The sequence below is a fragment of the Coenobita brevimanus genome, chromosome 72, assembly GCF_032717465.1.
Source record: "Coenobita brevimanus isolate Jiangsu-jjx chromosome 72, ASM3271746v2, whole genome shotgun sequence".
Taxonomy (NCBI): domain Eukaryota; kingdom Metazoa; phylum Arthropoda; class Malacostraca; order Decapoda; family Coenobitidae; genus Coenobita; species Coenobita brevimanus.
This window is the reverse complement of record NC_137025.1, coordinates 19,914,313-19,936,159: the sequence shown is the minus strand read 5'-3', so window position 1 is coordinate 19,936,159 and position 21,847 is coordinate 19,914,313. Positions and strand designations below refer to the sequence as shown.

Below are 21,847 nucleotides of genomic sequence, written 5' to 3'. Positions count from 1 at the left end.
CTACTATATTCAGAAGATGATAAGCAGTTTACGGTGAAGTGTGTTTACAGATGTCCATGGCTAGTCATGAGAGAATTCAAGTAAAGATTTTATGATATCAGAAAAAAATTGAAATAATTAAGAAGCACATGATTCAGGACGATGTGGAGGCTATTTGTTTGTGGCCACCCCAAACGGGATTGAGGCAATAGATAGGTAGATAGATAGACATGATTCAGACCTAATTTAAACAATACTTTTCATTATTATTTTTTCCTGCTTTAATAGAAAATTCACAGGTACAGAATTGATATTAAGTTCATTTGAGTACTAATCAGAGCAGCAAACAACAAGCCAGACATGTTTTCTAATAACTGTTTCAAGCAGTCTCACTGACTGTTGATTATTTTGGCTAACAGCATGCAAAAATAGCAGGTTTAATCCATTTTAATGCCACCTTAAGTCAGAAATCCTCATAAGTTTTTGCACTGTCTTGAGAATTTGTGTATGTAAAAGTGTCAAAGTTTTTGTAGAGTATTTTTTGAAAAAAATTTAATTCAGTTGCATAAATTAAGAGGTCACTTTACTAATAGGAAATGTTTTGTTTAGGAAGGTAATTATTTGTAGAAAATCAATGTTTATCTCAGTTTTGAAAGCCATTTTTTATTTTGTTGTCTATGAAATGTTACATAGTAAGTTATAATTCTTAGATTCATTGGTTTCTTTTCATACAGGATGATTTTAAAAGTTGATACTTGTATGTTGCCTAACATATCTCATATCTGTTGTAAACATTCATTGTAAAAATACCAGTAGTAGTAGGGTGCTGTATTCAGTAACTGCTTGACATCTTGTTACTCATGGACTTGTGCGTGTAGGCTGCAGGATGCTGCAAGTCATAATTCAGCATCACTTTTGTGAGCAACTCAGTTTCTGTATTTACCTAATTGTGATATACAGGAAATGAGCTACACTCGTCTCTGTTTCTCAGTAAGTCAGATTTAGCTTTAAACTCTTTTAAGTTTTTAGACTGGATGATCTCTTTCTCCAGGCTATTCCACAGGTCTGTACATCTATAAGGAAAACTATATTTCTTGATATCCCTCAAGCAGCTTGGCTTCTTCAGTTTTATTCCGTGTCCTCTTGTTACTCTCTTATCCCGTAAAAACAAATCTTCTTTGTCAATTTTATCTACTCCCATCATGGTCCTGAACACTGCAATCATGTCGCCTTTCTTCCTTCTTTCTTCTAAGGATGACAAATCCAGCTTTTCCAGCCTCTCTCTGTACGACAGATCTGCCAGCCTGGGGACCATTTTGGTTGCTGTTCTTTTTATTCTCTCAATCTTGTTTATATCTTTCTTTTTGTGTGGGGACCACACTACTGCTGCATATTCTAACCTGGGGCGAATCATTGCCACTATCAATTTTTTCATCATCTCCTCATCCATATAATGAAAAGCTACTCTTATATTAGTCAGGAGTTTATACGTCTCTCTAAATGTCTTGTTAATGTGTTTTTCAGGTGACAAACTGTCCTGGACCAGCACTCCCAAATCTCTCTCTTCTCTCGCTTTTGTGATTGGTTCATTACCCATCAAATAATTCAGTGATGGCCTCTTGGTACTTTTACCCATTTCTAATGTTTTACATTTCTTTGCATTGAATTTCATTTCCCACATCTGGCTCCATTTGTGTATCCAATCCAGATCCTCCTGCAGCATTTTACAATCCTCCTTAACCTCTACCTTCCTCAAGATCTTTGCATCATCAGCAGACAGACTTGCATAACTGTTCGCTCCATCTACCATATCATTTATGTAAATCAGGAACATTACTGGCGCCAAAAGTGAGCCCTGTGGGACTCCGCTTGTTACTTCCCTCCATCCAGACATCCTATCCTTTATTACTGTCTTCATTTGTCTGTCTCTCAAAAAGTCTCTCATCCATTCCAGAAGTTTCCCCTTCAGTCCTCCTATATGCTCTAGTTTCAATATTAGTCTCATATGGGATATCTTGTCGAAGCCTTCTCTAAATCTAAATACACACAATCCACTCAACCATCTCTCTTCTGAAGCACATCAATTGCTCTTGAGTAAGAACTCAACAGGTTGGAAACACATGACCTTCCACCTCTGAATCCAAACTGACTATCAGCCAAAATATCCATCTCTTCCTGATATTTTACCCATCTGTCTTTCAGAATTCTCTTGCACAAACTTGCAACCATGCTGGTTAGGGACACTGGTCTATAATTCAGGGGTTCCTCCCTGTTTCCTCCCTTATAAATTGGTACCATATTTCCCCTCTTCCATTCTTGAGGCACTTTCCCCTCTTCCAGAGAACACACAATTAAACTGTGAATCTTATCCGCCAGTTGTTCTATGCATTCCTTCTGTAGCCAATTAGAGATTCCATCTGGTCCTTGGGCTTTCCATACATCTTGGGTTTTCAGTAATTTATACACTTCCTGTACATCCACTTTTATATCTTTTATCACTATATTTTTAGTCACTCCCGCCCCTTCCACAAACTCCTTTTCATTTGTGAAAACTGATTGGATACATTTGTTCATTATTTCAGCTTGCTTTGCCGCATCTTTATTGACCTCCCCTTCTACTTTCAGCTTGGAAATTCCTTCCTTTTGTTTCAGTTTACCATTGACAAATCTATAAAACAGTTTGGGTCCATCTTTACATTTGTCTATAATACCTTTTTCAAAATTCTTTTCTTCCTCTCTACATATTCTTGTGTATTCGTTTCTAGTTCTTTTATATTCTTCCTTTGTTCTGTTGTTACCTCTCTTTCTCCAATTGTTCCATGCCATGTCTCTCTCTTTTTTTGCTGTCACACACCTTCTATTAAACCACTCCTTTTTCCTGTTTTCTTTTCCCCTTATTCTTGGCACAAATTTTTCCACTCCTGAATTATAGAGGCCTAGAAAAATATCCCACTTCCTCTGTATCTCTTATTTCTCTTAATTTTCTCCAGTCTGCATTTTCAAAAAATTTTCTCAATCCTGTAAAGTTTGATTTCCCAAAGTTGTGTCTTTCCTGCCTATAAAGCTCGTCTGTTGGCTCCACATTCCCTGTTATCATCTGGAACTCAATGACCACATGATCACTTTTTCCAATAGGACACAGATATTTCAAGGATTCTATTACTTCATTTTTTTTGGTAAACAGTAAATATACAGTAGTCTTGCTGGTGTGTCCTCACCTCGGAACCGTGTCTCCTCTTTGACCCATTGTGTCATCATATTGTTTATTATATTTAATGATATAGTGCCCCACGAATCTTCGCTGCCTCCTGAGTCCCATTCCTTCCACTTCACCTCTTTACAATTGAAGTCACCCATTAAAATTATTTTGTTGCTTTTCTCAATCATTTTCTGTAAATAACTAGCCATGTCTGACATTTCCTGGTATTCATCATCACTCCATGCTCTTGTCTTAGGGGGAACATACACTACTGCCATATCTCTTTTGCTAGTCTCTCCAGTTTCTAATTTCATATTTATCACTTCGGCCCTGCCTTCTTCCATTTCCACTGTATCTACATTTATGTTGTTCTTCACTCCTATCATCACTCCTTCTCCCATTTTTTCTTTCCTGTCTCTTCTCCACAGTTTGTATTTACCATCTCCCATATGAACATCAAAATCTTCTCTTAACTTGGTCTCTACAAAGCACATAACATCAGGTTCATGTACCCTCAAAAAATCGTTGATTTCTTGCCTTGCCAATATTAAACCATCAGCATTAGCATATGCCATCTTCACATTATTTTTGATGTTTCTTATACCCTCTTTTCTCCTTCTCTCCGTCAGTACCACTTCCTTAATTTCTGATCCATGACTCTCCAATAAAACACACTCTTCTCTTCCTCCGTTCTCTGTTCGTTTTTTACCTTTGCTTCCATTACTAAGTCCTTTATTTTAGCTCTTTCTTCCTCATTTGCATCTCTCCTTATTCAAACATTTTTGAACCCATCCTTGTCTGATAATTTCCGTGTTCTACTGATAATTTCGTTTACTATTGCCTGGGACTTAAACTTTACCTTCATTGGCCTTGCCCCACCTTCCTCGTACTTTCCAAACCTATTCACCTCTTCAATCTTTCTTGAGCTTCATTGTTTTGCTCCATGACTACTGATATTATTTCTTTAACCTTATTCAGCTCTTCTCTTTCTATTTCTGATCTTATTGTCATGCATTATTCTTTAACTCCTGAAATTATTACACATTTTTTCATATCTGCTACACTCCTAACTAAACATTCTCTACTTCTCAGTACCCTAACCACTTCCCTCTCCACCTTTTCCTTACTTTGTTGTTCTATAATCTCTTTTAAATTGAGATCTCCTTCTTCCTGAATTTTCTTCCGCCCCGTATGTTGCTCCTTGATTTCTTTAATGTGCTCGTCTTGTATCCTTGATTTGGAGTCATACTCATCTAGTTTGCTTTTCATCCTATCCCTTTCTTCTTCCAACCTCTTATTCTCCCTCTTAAGCCATATTATATCATTAGAGGCAGATTCACTGTTCACTCTTAATTCCGTAATTTCTCTTTCTTGTTCGTCACTACGTGTACAAACTTTTTCCAGTTTATTCCGTAGAATTTTGATCTCGTTTTCCTGCTCTGTGGTCCTGAGAAATCGGAAAATGTGAGTACGTTTAAGTACTTGGGTAGTGTGATGAGTAAGGATAGAGGTTTGGAGGGTGAAGTGCTTGAAAGGCTACAGGAGGGAAGAAAGGTTGCTGGTTCCTTGAAAGCAGTGATAAGAAACAGGGAAGTGAGCATGGAAGTGAAAAAGTTACTACATGACAGTATTGTGATACCAACTCTAACGTATGGAAGTGAAGCTTGGACGTTGTTGGAAGTACACAAGGCAAGAGTGAGAGCAGTGGAAATGTGTTATTTAAGAGGAGTCTGTGGAGTCACATGGAGAGACAGGCTGACAAATGAGGATATAAAGGAGCATTGTGGTGTGGATGTGGATGTGATGGGAAGAATTAGGAGGAATTAACTGAGGTGGTTTGGCCATGTTGAGAGGATGCAGGGTGAAAGACTGATGAAGAGAGTGTATGTGAATGAGGTGGAGGGGGGGAGAGGGAGGGGGAGGGCGAGGATGAGATGGAGGGATGGGGTGGAGAGGTATATGAGAGAGGGGGGTGTGAGTTGGGAGCAGGGCAGTGAAATGGCTGGGGACAGAGCAACGTGGAGGCGATTTGTTTGTGGCTACCCCGAATGGGATTGAGGCGTCTGGGAATAGATAGATGGATAGACCTTTTTTATCTCCTGGACATTCCTCTCTGCTGTTTTCTCTACTCCTGCTACTCTTGTTTGGTTCAACTTAATGCTTCCATTTCCCACATCCTCTTCAGAGAAACCCTTGAACTCTCTCTCACCAATTGTAAACAAAGCACCATCCCTTTCTGCCATGATGCAACCATTTGGAGACTTTCTATTTCCACAATACAGTAATCCCCCCACTATCTGATGTAATAGAGACAAAGGCATGTCAGGAAAGTGGTCCCGTCCGGATAGTGGGCCCCAGCCTCCTGGACTTGTACTTATTGACCCTAACTCAGAAAAGCACCTATACAGCTCCCTCTGAACATATATACCACCTATTTAAGACCCAAATCACACCAATAAGGGACATAAAAGACTGAAATAAATGCAAAAGAACCAGAGAATGAGAGGTTTTAGAGGTGAGTTTATACATTATTAAACATTCTGGGTACTTACAACAAGGCCCTGGCTCCTGGACTGGTATGAACTGCCAGTTTGCATTCCACAGTTAATCCTTTGCACTCTAAATTCTGATTTCTTAACACTGCACAACACTGTAAATTCCCGTTTGTTCTAGTGGTGAGGTATTGCAGTTTATTCACAAAAGGCGAGCACATGTGGCTTGCATTGCGATAAGCATCTGCTCTCAATCGGAGTTAGGCTGTGACTGTTGATGATGGGGTAACAGAGTTGCTAGATTGCAATGGCCACATTACCAAACTCCACAATTTTCATTACCATTTTTAACTTTTCATTGCCTAATTCGTAAAGCTAGCATCTATTCTTCACTAATTATATATACAGGTGGAAATACATGAAATCACTCCTCTTATAATTAACAGCATGTTGATTATTATCACGCTATATAGGCTACCAAATTAATCAGAGAGAGCAAACCATCTCCATCCTGTGTATCCTCATACATGTGAAAAATCCGTTTGGTATTGTATTATTCTGATTCATTACCCAACAAATTTTTCATTACCAAATTGGCCCACATTTGGTAATGAAAAATACCAAATGGCAACCCTGACAGGGGAGGGGGGAGGAAGGAAGGGGTGAAGGGACCACGATGTAACAGCTGTTCGGCGCTGCACGGCAATTTCAAATTACGGGTGGGAAAAAAGTCGGATTTTTCTCGAATTTTTTGCGATTCTTAGCCCATTTTGGGAATATTGGATCCCGGGATCAAAATATCCGGTAAATGGGGATGTCCGGAAAGTGGGCGTCTGGAAAGTACGGGGTTTACTGTATCTTGTTTTTTTTATGACCGAAGCCGCGGTTTTTCTAAACTACTGTCTGATGGGACCACCACTCACGCACTCATTAACATAATCACAAATAGGCTGGTCTCCTTTTCGTCGCTGATTCAGCGATTATTTTCCCACGATCCTGGAAAAGCTGTTCTTACCTAATTGTATCTTTACAGGAATGAGTCAAGCTCGTACTGTCCAGTGTCTTAAACCATATTTATCGTACATATCCTTAAATTTGTGAATTTATTTTGGCACACACTATTTCATTCGGTAGTGCATTCCACTGATGAATTGCTCTATTTGGGAAACTAAATTTCCTTACGTCTTTATCACCTCTCTTTTTATGCAGTTTTTTGCAGTGTCCTCTTGCTGATGCTTCCCCATACGTTAAGTAATCATTTATGTCTATTTTCTCCTTCCTTGATATGCATTTATATAGCATAATCATGTTACGTCTTTTCCTTCTCTCCTGTAGTGTTGGTAGATTCAGTTTATTTAGTCTTTCTTCGTAGCTTAGATCCCTTAAGCTTGGTACCCATCTTGTAGCGGCCTTTTGAACTTTTTCAATCTTGTCTATGTGTTTTTTGAGATGAGGACTCCAGACTACTGATGCATACTCCAGGGTTGGTCTGATGAATGATGTTCTTATCTTTCTTAGCATGTCTTCATTTATATATGTGAACGCTATTCTTATATTGGCAAGCAGTGTATACATGTTACGTACCGTCTCACTGATGTAGTCAGCTGAGGAAGAGAAGAGAGTGTTATTGATAATCACACCTAGGTCCTTCTCTCTTTCTGATGTGTGTAGGGTTTTATTTCCTAATGTATAATCCCAATCAGGTCCTTTTCCACACTTACCAAACTTGATTACATGACACTTGTCCACATTGAATTCCATTTGCCATGTATTACTCTATTCATAAAGTTTATTTAATTCTTCTTGTAGCTCTTTACAAGAGTCTGTGTTAGTAATTCTCCTTTGTATTTTTGCTTCATCTGCAAATATATTTAGATAGCTTTCATTTCCAGTGTTACTGTCTAATATCATTTATATACACTAAAAACATGATTGGTGCCAGCAATGAGCCCTGTGGTACTCCACTAGTCACTTCTTTCCAAGATGAGTAATTTCCCCTTAGTACTGTTCTCATTTCTCTTTTCATGAGAAAATCTTGCATCCAACAATACAGATTGCCTCGAATTCCTCCTGGATGGTACAGTTTCAATAAAAGTCTTTGGTATGGTACTGTGTCAAATGCTTTCTTGAAATCTAAATGGATACTGTCCACCCATCCTTCTCTTTCCTGTAGTGTGTCTGTTACTCTGTCATAGTAGCTCAATAGATTAGTAACACATGATTTTCCTTCTCTGAAACCAAACAGTCTTTCTGTTATCATACTGTGTTCTTCTAGGTGATTTACCCAAGCTTTTCTTATAAGGTTTTCTAATACCTTGCTTACAACACTGGTTAGTGACACTGGTCGGTAGTTAAGTGGATTTTGTCTATTCCCTTTCTAGAATAAGGGAACAATGTTTGCTTTCTTCCAAATATCAGGTAGTTTACCTTGACTCAAGGATTTCTTGAAAATTAAAAATAATGGTTTACTTAACTCCTTTGCACATTCACATAGCACCCAACATGAAATTTCATCAGGACCATTTGCTTTTCCTTTGTCTAATTTGCTTAACTCCTCCCGTATTTTTTTTTCTGATGTTTGTATATCTGGTAGTATGTGTGGGGATGCATGTTCCACATAATCCCTCTCAAAATTTTTTTCCTGTGTAAAAACTGATTGGAATTCTTGTTTATTGCTTCACAAATATCCTTCTCTTGTGTATAGGTGATTCCCTCATCCGTAATGGATTGTATTTTATCTTTTACTTTGGTTTTGCTTCTGATGTAGCTGTAAAATAGCTTTGGTTGATCACTACTTTTATCTATGATATCCTCCTCAAACTGTTTTTGGGCTTCCCTCCTTATTCTTGTATAATCGTTTCTTCCCTGTTTGTAATTATTATATGCAATATATATATTGTGTCTTCTGTATCTATTCCACAACAAATCTCTTTTTTCTTTTGATTTTTTACATTCTGTATTGAACCATTTCTTTATTTTCTTTTCTGCTTCTTTGTGCCATGGGATGTACTTCTGGACTCCTATTTCATAAAGTTCACAGAATTTTTTATATATAGCATTTAAATCTTGTCCTCAAAGCTCCTTTTCCCAAGCAGTTTCTAAGAAGTACTTCTTTAGGTCATGATACTTTCTCTTTTTATACTTCAGGCTCTTTTTGTAACTTTCATATCTATGTCATATGCAATCCTGAAATTGCAATTTAGTTCTGCATGGTCACTTTTGCCGAATGGAGGGCGATATATTAAATTGTCAATATCGTTTTCTTGCCTAGTAAATATGAGATCTAGTATTGAGGGCACATCGAGTCCTCTTTTTCTGGTGCTTTCCCTTACATATTGCATTAGGAAAACCTCTTGCACAAGATCCGGGAGCTTTTGGTCCCAACAGCTTTCTTGGCGTATTATATCTAGAGTATTCCAATTTATATTTGTATTAAAATCTCCAGTTAGTATAATTCTTTTCGATTTCTCTTCCATTTTATGTAGTAATGCTCTTAAACTCTGAATTGTACTCTCCCCCAGGTCCTCATATTCATCTCTTTCCCATGTATTTGATCTGGGTGGCATGTACCAATTGGCTACAATTACTTTCCCTTCAGATGTATTTATCTCTTCTGCAATCAGTTCTACTTGTGAGGGTATATCTAATTCTATTTCTTTGACTTTTAGATTTTTCTTAGTTAATATTATAATTCCTCCTCCTTTTTTTAAGTTCCTATCTCTTCTCCATATATTATATTTCTCTAAATTTAGGATGTCATTTGATATCCTTGGTGTTAATTTTGTTTCAGTTAGGCATATTATATGTGGTTCATTTTCTCTGACTTAATCATTCATCTCTAATAATTTAGATACCATTTCATCCACATTTGAGTACATCAACTTAATCATCTTGTTTATATACTTTTCATGATTTGGTTCTGCTACCTTCCTCCTTTTTATTCCCTCCTGTCTATGTACCACTTTCATACCTGCAATCCAATTTGTAAAAAAATGTATTCTTCTCCTCCTCTGATCTTCCCTCATTTTTTGTTTTTGCTTCCTCCCTCTTCTCTTTCAGTAATTCCAGTTCCTCTTGTGTTAGGCATCTTTTTATCCATACATTTTTGAACTCCTCTTTTTCCATAAGATTCTTTGCATTTTTAGTATCTCTTCCACAGTGTTTACACTCTGGAAAGTCACCTTTAGAGGTCTTGTCTTGCTTTTCTCGTATTTCCCTAACCTTTTGTGTTCCTCTGTGTCTTTACTACAGATTTCCTCTGATACTTCTTTCAGTAAGCTCATTACATTTGCCATCTCCTTTTTGTCTCTAGTGATTTTGTTTTTAATTTCTTCCTCTTCTATACCAGTGATTACTATTGATTTATTGATTTCTACTGAATCTCTGACTAACTTAGGATTGTTTTGGATTATTCTTTTCGCTTCCTTTTTAATGCTTTTTTCTTCCACCCTTGTTTCTAAGTCTTTCTTTACATTCACCATTTCAGCATACGTGGTTTCCACATCATTTTTGTAGCTTTGCACAGCTTCATTTACCTGTGTTATATTCTCCTCAATGTCACTGGTCTGGTCTATCAGACTGCTTACTTGCCTAATTGCCTCTGTATCATTTTTGAACTCTTCCATAATACTCTCGTGGTTGACTACTGTACTTGCCATTTCACTAATTTTCCTCCTAAGTGTACCCACTTCAACTGTTAGCTCATCTATGGTTGTGTCTTTCTTGTTGACTTCCTTTCCTAATTTTTCTATTTCTTCCTTTTCCAAGTGCATCTGTTTCTTAATTGCATCAATCTCATTTTGAAAAGCTGTCTCTAACCTGTGTACTCGTTCCACCAGTTTATTGTGAGTCTCCATTTCAACCAGTTCTTGGTAGGAATCATCATCCTGCTTTCTACCTTTATCTCTTTTCTTTTCCAAATATTGCTTTACTAAAGTATGTGGTCATTTTGCAGTACTAAAAGCACATATAGTACTTACATTCCCTGGGGCAGATTGTAGACTAAACAATGATCAGCTGATTGTGCGCATTCTTGCGCTGCATTGTTTACTTTTCTTTTTGACCAATTCCTACTTAAAACTTCTTCTTTTTTATATTAGAACACCATTTAGTCTAACCTTGTACAGAGCTTGACTCATATAAAGATACTTATTTAGGTAATGCTACTGGCCAAGTTGGCCAGGTATAGAGCGGTGGCGACGTGCGTGTGTGTGTGTGTGTGTGTGTGTGTGTGTGTGTGTGTGTATTTACCTATTTGTATTTACCTATTTGTAGTATACAGGAATTGAGCAATGCTTGTGTTGTCCTGTCTCCATATCCACATTTATCAAGTCTACCTTTACACACATGAATGTTTTTCTCATGCACCACCTCTTTGTCTAAGTCGTTCCAAATATTTAAGAATATACCTAATTGTGATATACACGGAATGTACTATGCTTGTGGGTTTCTGTCACTGTTTCTCAATAAGTCGAATTTAACTTTAAACTCGTTTAAGTTTTTAGACTGTACGATCTCTTTGTCCAGGCTATTCCATAAGTCTATACTTCTGTAAGGAAAGCTATATTTCTTGATATCCTTCAAGCAGCTTGACTTTTTCAATTTCATTCCATGTCCTCTTGTTGCTCTCTTATCCCATACAAACAGATCTTCTTTGTCAATTTTATCTACTCCCACCATGGTCCTGAACACCGCAATCATGTCTCCCCTCTTTCTCCTTTCCTCTAACGAAGGCAAATCCAGTTTTTCCAGCCTCTCTCTGTATGACAGGTCTGTCAGACTGGGGACCATCTTGGTTGCTGTTCTTTGTATTCTCTCAATCTTGTTTATATCTTTCTTTTTGTGTGGGCACCACACTACCGCCGCATATTCTAACCTGGGGCGGATCATGGCCACTATCAATTTTTTCATCATTTCTTCATCCATATAATGAAATGCTACTCTTATGTTAGTCAAGAGCTTATAAGTCTCTCCAACTATCTTGTTAATGTGCTTTTCTGGTGACAAACTATCTTGGATCAGCACTCCCAAATCTTTCTCTTCTCTCCTTTTTGTGATTAATTCATTACCCAAAAAATAATTCAGTGATGGTCTCCTGGTACTTTTACCCATTTCCAATATTTTACATTTCTTTACATTAAATTTCATTTCCCACGTCCGGCTCCAATTGTGTATCCTATCCAAATCCTCCTGCAGTATTCTACAATCCTCCTCAACCTCTATCTTCCTCAAGATCTTTACATCATCAGCAAACAGACTCGCATAACTGTTCACTCCATCTACCATATCATTTACGTAAATCAGGAACATTACTGGTGCCAACACTGAGCCTTGAGGGACTCCACCTGTTACTTCCCTCCATCCAGACATCTTTTCCTTTATTACTGTCCTCATTTGTCTGTCTCTCAAAAAGTCTCTCATCCATTCCAGAAGTTTCCCCTTTAGTCCTCCTATATATTCTAGTTTCCACATTAGTCTCTTATGAGGTACCTTGTCAAAGGCCTTCTCTAAGTCTAAGTACACACAATCCACCCTACCATCTCTCTCCTGTACCACATCAATCGCTCTTGAGTAAAAGCTCAACAAGTTTGAAACACATGACCTTCCACTTCTGAATCCAAACTGACATTCAGCCAAAATATTCATCTCTTCCAGATATTTTATCCATCTGTCTTTCAGGATTCTCTCACACAATTTTGCGACCATGCTGGTTAGAGACACTGGTCTATAATTCAGGGGTTCTTCCCTGTTTCCTCCCTTGTAAATTGGTACCACATTTGCCCTCTTCCATTCTTTTGGCACTTTCCCCTCTTCCAGTGAGAATACAATTAAGCTGTGAATTTTATCCGCCAGTTGTTCTCTGCATTCCTTCAGTACCCAATTAGAAATTCCATCAGGTCCTGGGGCTTTCCTTACATCTTGAGTTTCCAGTAATTTATACACTTCCTGCACCTCCACTTTTATATCTTTCATCACCGGAACATATCTAATCACTCCCTCCCCTTCCACAAGCTCCTTTTCTTTAGTGAAAACTGACTGGAAACGTTTGTTCATTATTTCTGCTTGCATTGCCGCATCCTTAAAGACCTCTCCATCTACTTTCAGCTTGGTGATTCCTTTCTTTTGTTTCAGTTTGCCATTAACAAATCTATAAAACAGTTTGGGTTCATCCTTGCATTTGTCAATTATACCTTTTTCAAAATTCCTTTCTTCTTCCCTACGTATTCTTGTGTATTCGTTTCTTGTTCTTTTATATTCTTCCTTTGTTCTGTCGTTACCTCTCTTTCTCCAATTGTTCCACGCCTTATCTCTCTCTTTTTTGGCTATCATACACCTTCTATTAAACCACTCCTTTTTCCTGTTTTCTTTCCCTCTTACTCTTGGTACAAATTTTTCCACTCCCAAATTATAGAGGTCTAGAAAGATATCCCACTTCCTCTGTATCTCTCTTGTTTCTCTGAATTTTCTCCAATCCGCATTTTCAAAAAAGTTTCTCAATCCTGTAAAATTTGCTTTGCCAAAGTTGTATCTTCCCTGTCTATGAAGCTCGTCTCTTGGCTCGACGTTTCCTATTAACATCTGGAACTCAATGACCACGTGATCACTTTTTCCCAAAGGACAGAGATATTCCAATGATTCTATTACATCGGGTTCTTTGGTGAACAGTAAATCTAACCTTGCTGGTGTGTCCTCACCTCGAAACCATGTCTCTTCTTTGACCCATTGCGTCATCACATTATTCATTATTATATTTAATAACATAGTGCCCCACGAATCCTCGCCGCCTCCTGAGTACCATTCCTCCCAGTTCACCTCTTTACAATTAAAGTCACCCACCAAAATTATATTATTGCTTTTCTCAATTATTTTTTGCAAGTAGCTAGCTATATCTGACAACATCTCATGGTATTCGTCATCCTTCCATGCTCTCGTCTTTGGGGGAACATACACTACCGCCATATCTCTCTTAACATTCTCTCCAGTTTCTAATTTCATATATATCACTTCAGCCTTGCCTTTTCCCATTTCCACAGTATCTACATTTATGTTGTTCTTCACTGCTATCATCACTCCTCCTCCCTTTTTTTCTTTTCTGACTTTTCTCCACAGTTTGTATTTACCATCTCCCAAATGAACATCAATATCTTCTCTTAATTTGGTCTCTACAAAGCACATGACATCAGGTTCATGTTCTCTCAAGAAATCATTAATTTCGATCCTTGTCGATATGAAACCATCAACATTAGTATATATCACCTTCAAATTATTTTTGACATTGTTAGTACCCTCTTCTCTCCTACTCTCTGTCCGTACCACTTCCTCAACTTCTGATCTTTCACAACCATCCCCCCTAGTTTCCTTCACTTCTATTTCCTTAAATACCATTTCCTTACTTTCATATCCAATACTCTCCAAAAAAAAGTATTACGTTCTTCCTCTGTCCTCTTATCATTTTTTTCCTTTACTTCTTCCTTTAATGATTTTAAAACTTCTCTTTCTTCTTCATTCAGATCTTTTCTTATTATAATATTTTCCATTCCCGCCTCTTTGCTTAATTTCCAGGTCACTTTAAGTATCTCATTTATTACACTTTCTGATGTAAACTTGACTCTCATTGGTCTTGTTTCCCCTTTCTTATAAGGCCCTATCCTCCTTACTTCCTCAATTTCTTTTACCCACTTGTCTCCTTCGGGGTCAATCTTGCCTAATATTCCTCTCACCATGTTCGTGTCTCTCTCGAGTCTTGCGAACCTAACCTTTTCTTCCTCTTCCCTGTTTCCAAATACTACCACACATCTGTTCCTTTCTACAGTTTCTCTCACTATTTTCTCTTTTTTCTTCAGTATTTTCACTACATTTTCTTCCATTTCTTTCTTGTTCATTTCCCTTTCTTCCTGGATGATCTCTCTTAAGCTGACCACTTCTTTCTGTTCTTTTTCTACGTGTGCCCACTTTGCCTTATGTTCTTCTAATACATTACTCACCTTCTCCGTTTTTGTTAGTACTCTCTTCAAGTTTCCTCCTCAGTTCAACATTTTCCCTCTTCAAATTCCTAATCTCTTCATTGGCTGTTTCGTTGGACTGGATTAGACTCTGTATGGTGGTTTCCGTATTTCCTGATACATCCTTTATCACTAGATTCTCTACTTTTTTTTCGAGTTCACTAATCCTCATAATTAATGTTTTCACCAGGTCCATGACATTAGTATTAGCATCAAAACCTTGAAATTCCATTCCCTCATTGTTTACATTTTCGGCCATGTTTAATGTAAAGTACCTAAACAGCTGTTACCGAATAAGCCACAAACATTCATGTATACTATTGCCAACAAATCTTTACATTTCTGGTAGTCTACTAACTTTCATTATTTTAAATTTAAAGAAAGACCCTAGGAGACAAGACAGACAAAATTCCTGAAACTACTCAAGGTTAGGAGCGATGCCTGGGACGTCCGCTCTCTCCGGCTGTTCGTGTGTGTGTGTGTGTGTGTGTGTGCGTGCATGCGTGTGCATGTGTGTGTGTATCTGTATGTATATGCATTAACATTTTCATGGTCCAACCCCCCTGCAGCCAGTAGAACCCTCCCTGCTTTCCCCTACTCCCGCTCTCCGTTGCCAGCTGAAAACCCATGTGCTGGAGTTTCCTTTTCCAATCATTTTTTTCACCCCAAAATACTTGGATTAGCGTATTTGTTTTTATACCATTAGAAAGCTGAGACTTTGTACAATAAGGTGAAAAAAAAAAGAAAGTGATATTGCATAAAGTAATACAGTAATGATGAGTGTATATATAAGTTGAAAGAGTGAATAAGAATGTTTATACCACTTTTTTGCTAAGCATTTTTTTTGGTCATGTTTTCAAATTTTCCCATGAATGAAAATAGTATCACTGAACTGGAAATTCAGTCAGGCTAACATCGGGCCAAATTTCGGGACACTAGACACAATTCCTGATTTATGGTGAATATTTCTTTGTTCGGACGCAGATCCGCATCCAAAGAACGGGTTGGACACAGATCTGCGTCCAGAGGCTGTGAAAATGTTAACAAATATATAAAAAATGCCTGAACTGATTTGGATCAAGCATGGGAGTTGCCGTACAATGTACAGGTACCTCTTGATTTACACGAGTTTAAATCACATGATTTTGAAATAACACAGTTGGAAAATCTGTCTTCTTGTTTACAATAATGTTTTTTTTTTTTTTTTCCATAAAATAACTCGAATTAAGAACAAATGAAATTCGCTTCGTGGAGCATTTCATTTTGCAGCCACCAGAGGTCTCACACTGTCTTTCCCCACTGGAGAATGAAAAACACCACCAAACACTCATTCACTGTTGTAACAGGTTCATGTCAGCACCACTGTGCAGCCTTACCAGTGTTTCACACCCTTTTTTCATTACCTAACGTACTTTTGTTTGATTCATCGTGGTCTACTGTATAAGTGTCCTTCTACCTCTGGAGTATAATCACATTTTAATATCCATATAGTACTCTTGAAAGTTCACAGAACCCAACTCCTTAGCTTAACATGTATTCTTATGGGAAATTGATGTTTAGATTACACGAAATTCAAGTTACACAACTTCTTATGGAACACAATACTTGCATAAATTGAGAGGTACCTGTTTGTGGGATGGGAAGAAGTGATTTAGTTTTTGGTGCTGATTGATCAGGAGTCAGTGTTATGTGTCAGGGTCATTGATCAAGAGTCTGGGTTATGTGTCAGGGTCATTGATCAAGAGTCTGGGTTATGTGTCAGGGTCATTGATCAAGAGTCTGGGTTATGTGTCAGGGTCATTGATCAAGAGTCTGGGTTATGTGTCAGGGTCATTGATCAAGAGTCTGGGTTATGTGTCAGGATCAAAGTTTGGGGACAGTGTTGTTGTGTTGTCCGAGCACTCATTCTAGTTTACTTTTCTGATGGCAGAAGACAGGGTGACATGGAGGGGATTTCTTTATACCCAACCGTACTAGGATTAAAGTGTCTGGCTGTCAGTACATAGATATTATTCATTTTAGTACCTTCATAAAAATTGTGTACGCAGGTGAAGACGAAGGTCTGTGACCAGCCTTGGCCGCAGCGTGTACCCCAGATGGACTTCAGCTTCTCTGACCATGAGGCTGTCCGCTCAGTCCTCACTCTTACCCCTCGCAAAGGTAAGTCATCACCCTCATAATGTCAGCACCCATTCAGGAGATTATTGCTCTGTCGCACTATAATGCAACCATCCTTTGCATTTCATATGTATGTTCTGAGGCCCTTTGCAAGGAGGCCATATTAATGAAAAATATATAACCTACACATGCCTGTAATATGTGTTGTCTTTGCCACGATTTGTATCTAATGATATGAATGATTTGCTCCAGTAAAAACAGCAGCAGAACTGTTTATCAATTGTCTATACCTTTCTTGTGTATGTACTAATGTATCGTGTATCAACTGGACTGTATGTTGCAAAATTAATTGTACGGTAAAACCTCACTATTACAGACTAATCGGGGCCCAAACCATTCCGAAAAAAGCAAAATTCTGGTAAAAGCAACATCCTGACTTCCCCGTTAACCTGGACTTTTTCCGATACATCAGACATAAATCTGGACTGCACTAGCGGTTTTTAAACTGTTTTCACTACCATTGCAGTACTGCACTGTATTATACATTCACTACAATAATTAAATGGTATATGTAATAATACTATGGGGCACTCACCATCCACTCACTCGATGCAGTGCTGCTTCAGGTGTCTGCCCTTTCCTCTCTTCCATCCTCCCTCTTCTGTCCTTTTTTCCTTTACTCATTCTTCTTTCTTCTGCCTATGGGTGACTTTACTCTCCCTCTTCTGTCTTTCTTTCCTTCATTCTTTCCCCTTCCTTTTACCTATGGTTAACTCTACACAGAGTGACAAGCCAGTGGTTTCCTGCACACCAGGAAACCATTTACTACGCTGGGTGGTAACCATATACAGTGAGTCCTCGATAAAGGAAAGGGATAGGGACAAAAAAAACTTTTGTAATTCAAAATTTCATATTTTGGAACAATTTTTCCCAGTGAAATATACATAGAAATGGGGGGATGTGTCCCAGGACCCCCTTGGACCCCCCACCTAAACTTTGCCCCTCGTATTTTGAAGTAAGTAATACCTGTAGGTGTAGAGAACGAGGTAGCCATTTTCTTTGTACATCTCCTTTTTCTTGGTCACAGTCCCTACGGTGGAAGCTGCAAGGCCTAAAGCACACCCAATCTCCAAGACTCCCTGCCCCACCTCGTGGTGTCTTGTAAGTTCCAATTTCCTCCCCAGAGTTAGAGTACGGTGCTACTGCTTTTTCGCAGTGGGCTTGCCGATGCTGGAGATGATGCAAGGTGCTTGGGAGGCATGTCTAAACGGTACAAAAAGGTGTAGAGCCGCAAAAATATCCTCGTGTACAGTGAAGCTGCAAGGAGTGACGTGGACTCTGTCCCAGGAGAATTCACCGTGAAGTCAATTCGCCATCAAAAATTGAAGATTCCCTGTCAGGACAATTCAGACCCAAGACGATTCCTCATCATTCTGTAAATATACTTAATTGATTAATAATATAATAAGTAATTTCATGGGGAACTATCAAGGTCTGTGTTCATTCATCAGTGTAGGCTTTGGATATTATTTATAATTTGCACTTGTAGTCAATAATTAATTTGCTTCTGCCTCATTGTTGTCGACTTTGAATTATAATCTGCCATCTCCCATAGCTGTCTTCAGTAATTTTTATTGTAATTTTTGGATGCAGTAGGTTGAGATTAACTGAGAATGTAGACATAATATGAAGATTATTCATATAATTTTAAAGTATGTCGATAGTTCACTTGAGGTTATTAGGCATTTATACAAATGCCAGTGTCTCATATTTAGCTTATGTTAAATGATGAAGTGAAACATCGTACTTCACCTGATTCACATTTCAATACATTTATATTTGTTTTTTTCTGTTAATACCAACTATTTGATGCCATATTTTACAATTATTATAAAAAGAATAAACCACCATCACCTTTATAACTCAAATAACTTGAAAACTAATGTACTTGCTAAATAAACCTATATGTAAATACGTGACGGGGAATCGTCCTGGCGGCGAAAAGTCCTGACGGCAAATTGTCTTGTTATTGTTGTGACGGCAAATTGTCCCAAAACCATGGACTCAACTGAAAAGCGTGCAAAAAATTGTTTACCAGAGAGGAGTTAATTCGTTTCCTTGCTGCAAGCGAGCGCCCATTTTAAATTTTTCGTATTTCTTTTCGTATCACATTTTGTATCATCGAGACAGATACGTTCATATTGTGGAATTTGTCCTATAGTCATCGCTTTTGTAACATCGAAAATTCGTACTTCGGGTTTTCGTTTATCAAGGACTCACTGTAACCAAATTATGGTGCCTGGTGGTTAGTGGGTAATTAAGGTGCTCCAATCGGATTGAGCCTGTGTAGGTTTATATCCAAGGGGTGGTTGGGGTTTATTGCTCATGTAATGCCACTCAGGGATGAGTGAGGCTGGTCAGTCGTCTTAACCCGTAGCCGACGGCAGCAGTTGGTGAGAACCATCTAAAAAAAAAATCGTCGTTTTATAGATGCCCCTGACCAAAGGACTGCACCATAAATATAGTTACACCGCATTATGCAAGGTTTTAACATAATCCTTATTTAGACGACTGCATGTAAGGCTTTAATGTAATCTATATAGACTCTACCATAATGTCAGGCTTTAACATAATCTATATATAGACTCCACCGCAATATGGAACAGTTCTTACATTTCATTAGCATAGCAAAGATGCTTATTATACTAAAACCGTAATTTTGTTAGCAGCTATAGTACATATTTTTAAAAGTAAGGTAAGTGGAGTCACTCACACCCACAGGCAAAGCTGTGTCCAGGACTTGTGACCTGGATGTGGTTTCTCTCCACCCTCCCTCACTAAATTGTTGCTAACCTAACCCAACCTTTAATTGTTGCATCTTATGGCATTTTTCTTTTCATCTATTACTGTGGTGCCTGATTCTGAGTACGACATCCAAATATCAAAAGAAAACCATAAATTGAGTTCTACAGGAGAAACAACAGAGTGCTGCACCCCCTCTAAGAGCTGAGAACAGACTGATTTAGTCACCAGGTGCGCACCCTTATACAGGGCCCCTGCTACCTGTAGGTTGCCAGATAGGGATATCTGAGGCTTTATGGCACCCACACATTACCGTCTAAATATAGTCTCTGCTAGGATTTACAGGGGACAATCTTGGGGGTAGCAACCATATATAGTCTCCCCGTATATTTTCAGTCGATTTTACACTGTCTATATTTAGTTCCACCGCCAGCTAAGGGTTAAATGTCAGGACCAACTTGCCTAGCCCTGGGTTCCTCCGCTTCTCATGGGGCGACATAGGATTGGATGATGGATAGATGGATGTATTGTACAGTGATAAACATGTCTTTTATTCACCTTATTGTGGTGAACGTAGCTGTAGTGGTCAGGCAATCCGGCCTACTTCTGGCTTTATCAGACTTTTTCCAGTATATAAGAATTTAGTCCGGTAGCTCCACGATTCCAATAAAAACAAATTCCAGTCTGACAGAGTCTGTTGTATCAAGGTTTTATTGCATATTGCTATAGAAATCAACATAGCAAGTTCAAAATGTCATGTACAGACTACTCTTTGTATTTTATTCATTCTTGGGTACAGCATTGAGCAGCTGAGTCAAAATTTTAAGAAGCCTACCAAATCTCTGTCATATGTATCCCTCCTCAAACTTCATGTACTCTTTTTCATCCAATGTAAGTTCCTTATCTTCATCAGCTTCCATATCTCACCTATTCACTCAGTCATTTATCATATCCACCCACCTTCTTGGCATATCACATCTCCTCCCACCCTTAAACTGTTACATGCATTCTTTCCACCACATTATCTATATCCATTCTCATAATACTGTAGTCAGTAGATCTCATTCTCATTGTCTTTCACAAATTCATTTTCTCTTTGCTGTACACAGCCTGTGCACATTCCATAATCCTGTTTCCACTGCTTTTACTCCTGACTTTTCACACTAGTGCCATACTGTCATCTCAAACCTGTGCATTGAGATGAGTATTAACACATCTTCTTGCAGTTGTCTCGCAGCTTTGATACTCAGCCCTTTGTTTTGTATCAAGGCCTTCATACCATCAACTACTTTTCCTTCTGACTTCCCTTGCACATGTACATCTCTTTATTACCGGTACTATGCCCAGGCACTATAACTCCTGCACCATCATATCGCCTTTGGAATTCACTTCCTCTTTCAAATGCCATCACTTTGCTCTTATCTAAATTTATTTCCTAATCATGAGGCACACAGGCATGCACAAAACCTGCACCTGTCAGACCTTTGAATCTGCTCATCTCTACAGATGAGGATGAAACAGAGTCAAACAGCCAGGTTCAGGCCCAGACTGATGCGTTGTTGGATGGTGCGGCTGTGTGTGAGCAGGGGCTGAAGAAGGTCACATACAACCGTCGTGTCCACCTTACCTTGGCCATCTTCACCATCATCTTGCAGCTGGTGTACTTGGCAGTAATATCACTGGACCTCTCACCAGGGGCACGAGTGGCCCTTGGCACAGCATCACTCGTAGGAATGTTGTTCTTGACCTACTTCCTCTTTATGGGCACTGTGTTCTTCCATGGGGAGTATAATGGTGTGAAAGCCACCAGGCAGGCCATCAAGTGCCAACTGGAGAAGCTGACAGAGAAGAATGCCAAGATCTTTGAGGAAGAGAGGAAACGATCCCTCTCATTCATCAAGTGACCAACCTTGCCAACACCTACCACCAAAGTGTGGCATTAACTAATTAATTAATTACATTCATGCTACTTTCAGAGAATTTTAAATGGCTTAGGTGTTAGATATAGCCTTCAATAAGCATGTTTGCCACAAGAAGTCTCTCCTAAGCTGCATAAAATCATCTGGTGTTTGCAAAAATAAAATAGAAACTCTGTCATTGGATTGGAGAAAGAACTGGTAGGACAACAACACTCCAGAGAAGCACCAGGCACAGGGCCATATTCATAAGTGGCATAGGAAGCATCATACGACCTTTTCTTAGCAATTTACTTTGCATAATACACCATGCCATTTTTTTATGTTCTTTTTATCATT

General features: G+C 38.5%; 1 protein-coding gene across 1 annotated transcript in view; it reads left to right on the top strand.

Annotated features, from left to right (window-relative positions):
* nSMase (neutral sphingomyelinase) overlaps positions 1-21,496 on the top strand; it is a 131,180-nt gene extending 109,684 nt beyond the window's left edge. The window contains exons 6-7 of the mRNA XM_080278312.1: positions 16,721-16,832; positions 21,099-21,496. Coding sequence (XP_080134438.1) covers positions 16,721-16,832; positions 21,099-21,496 — 510 coding nt within the window. The remainder of the gene's footprint in view (positions 1-16,720; positions 16,833-21,098) is intronic.
* Positions 21,497-21,847: the final 351 nt, after the last annotated feature.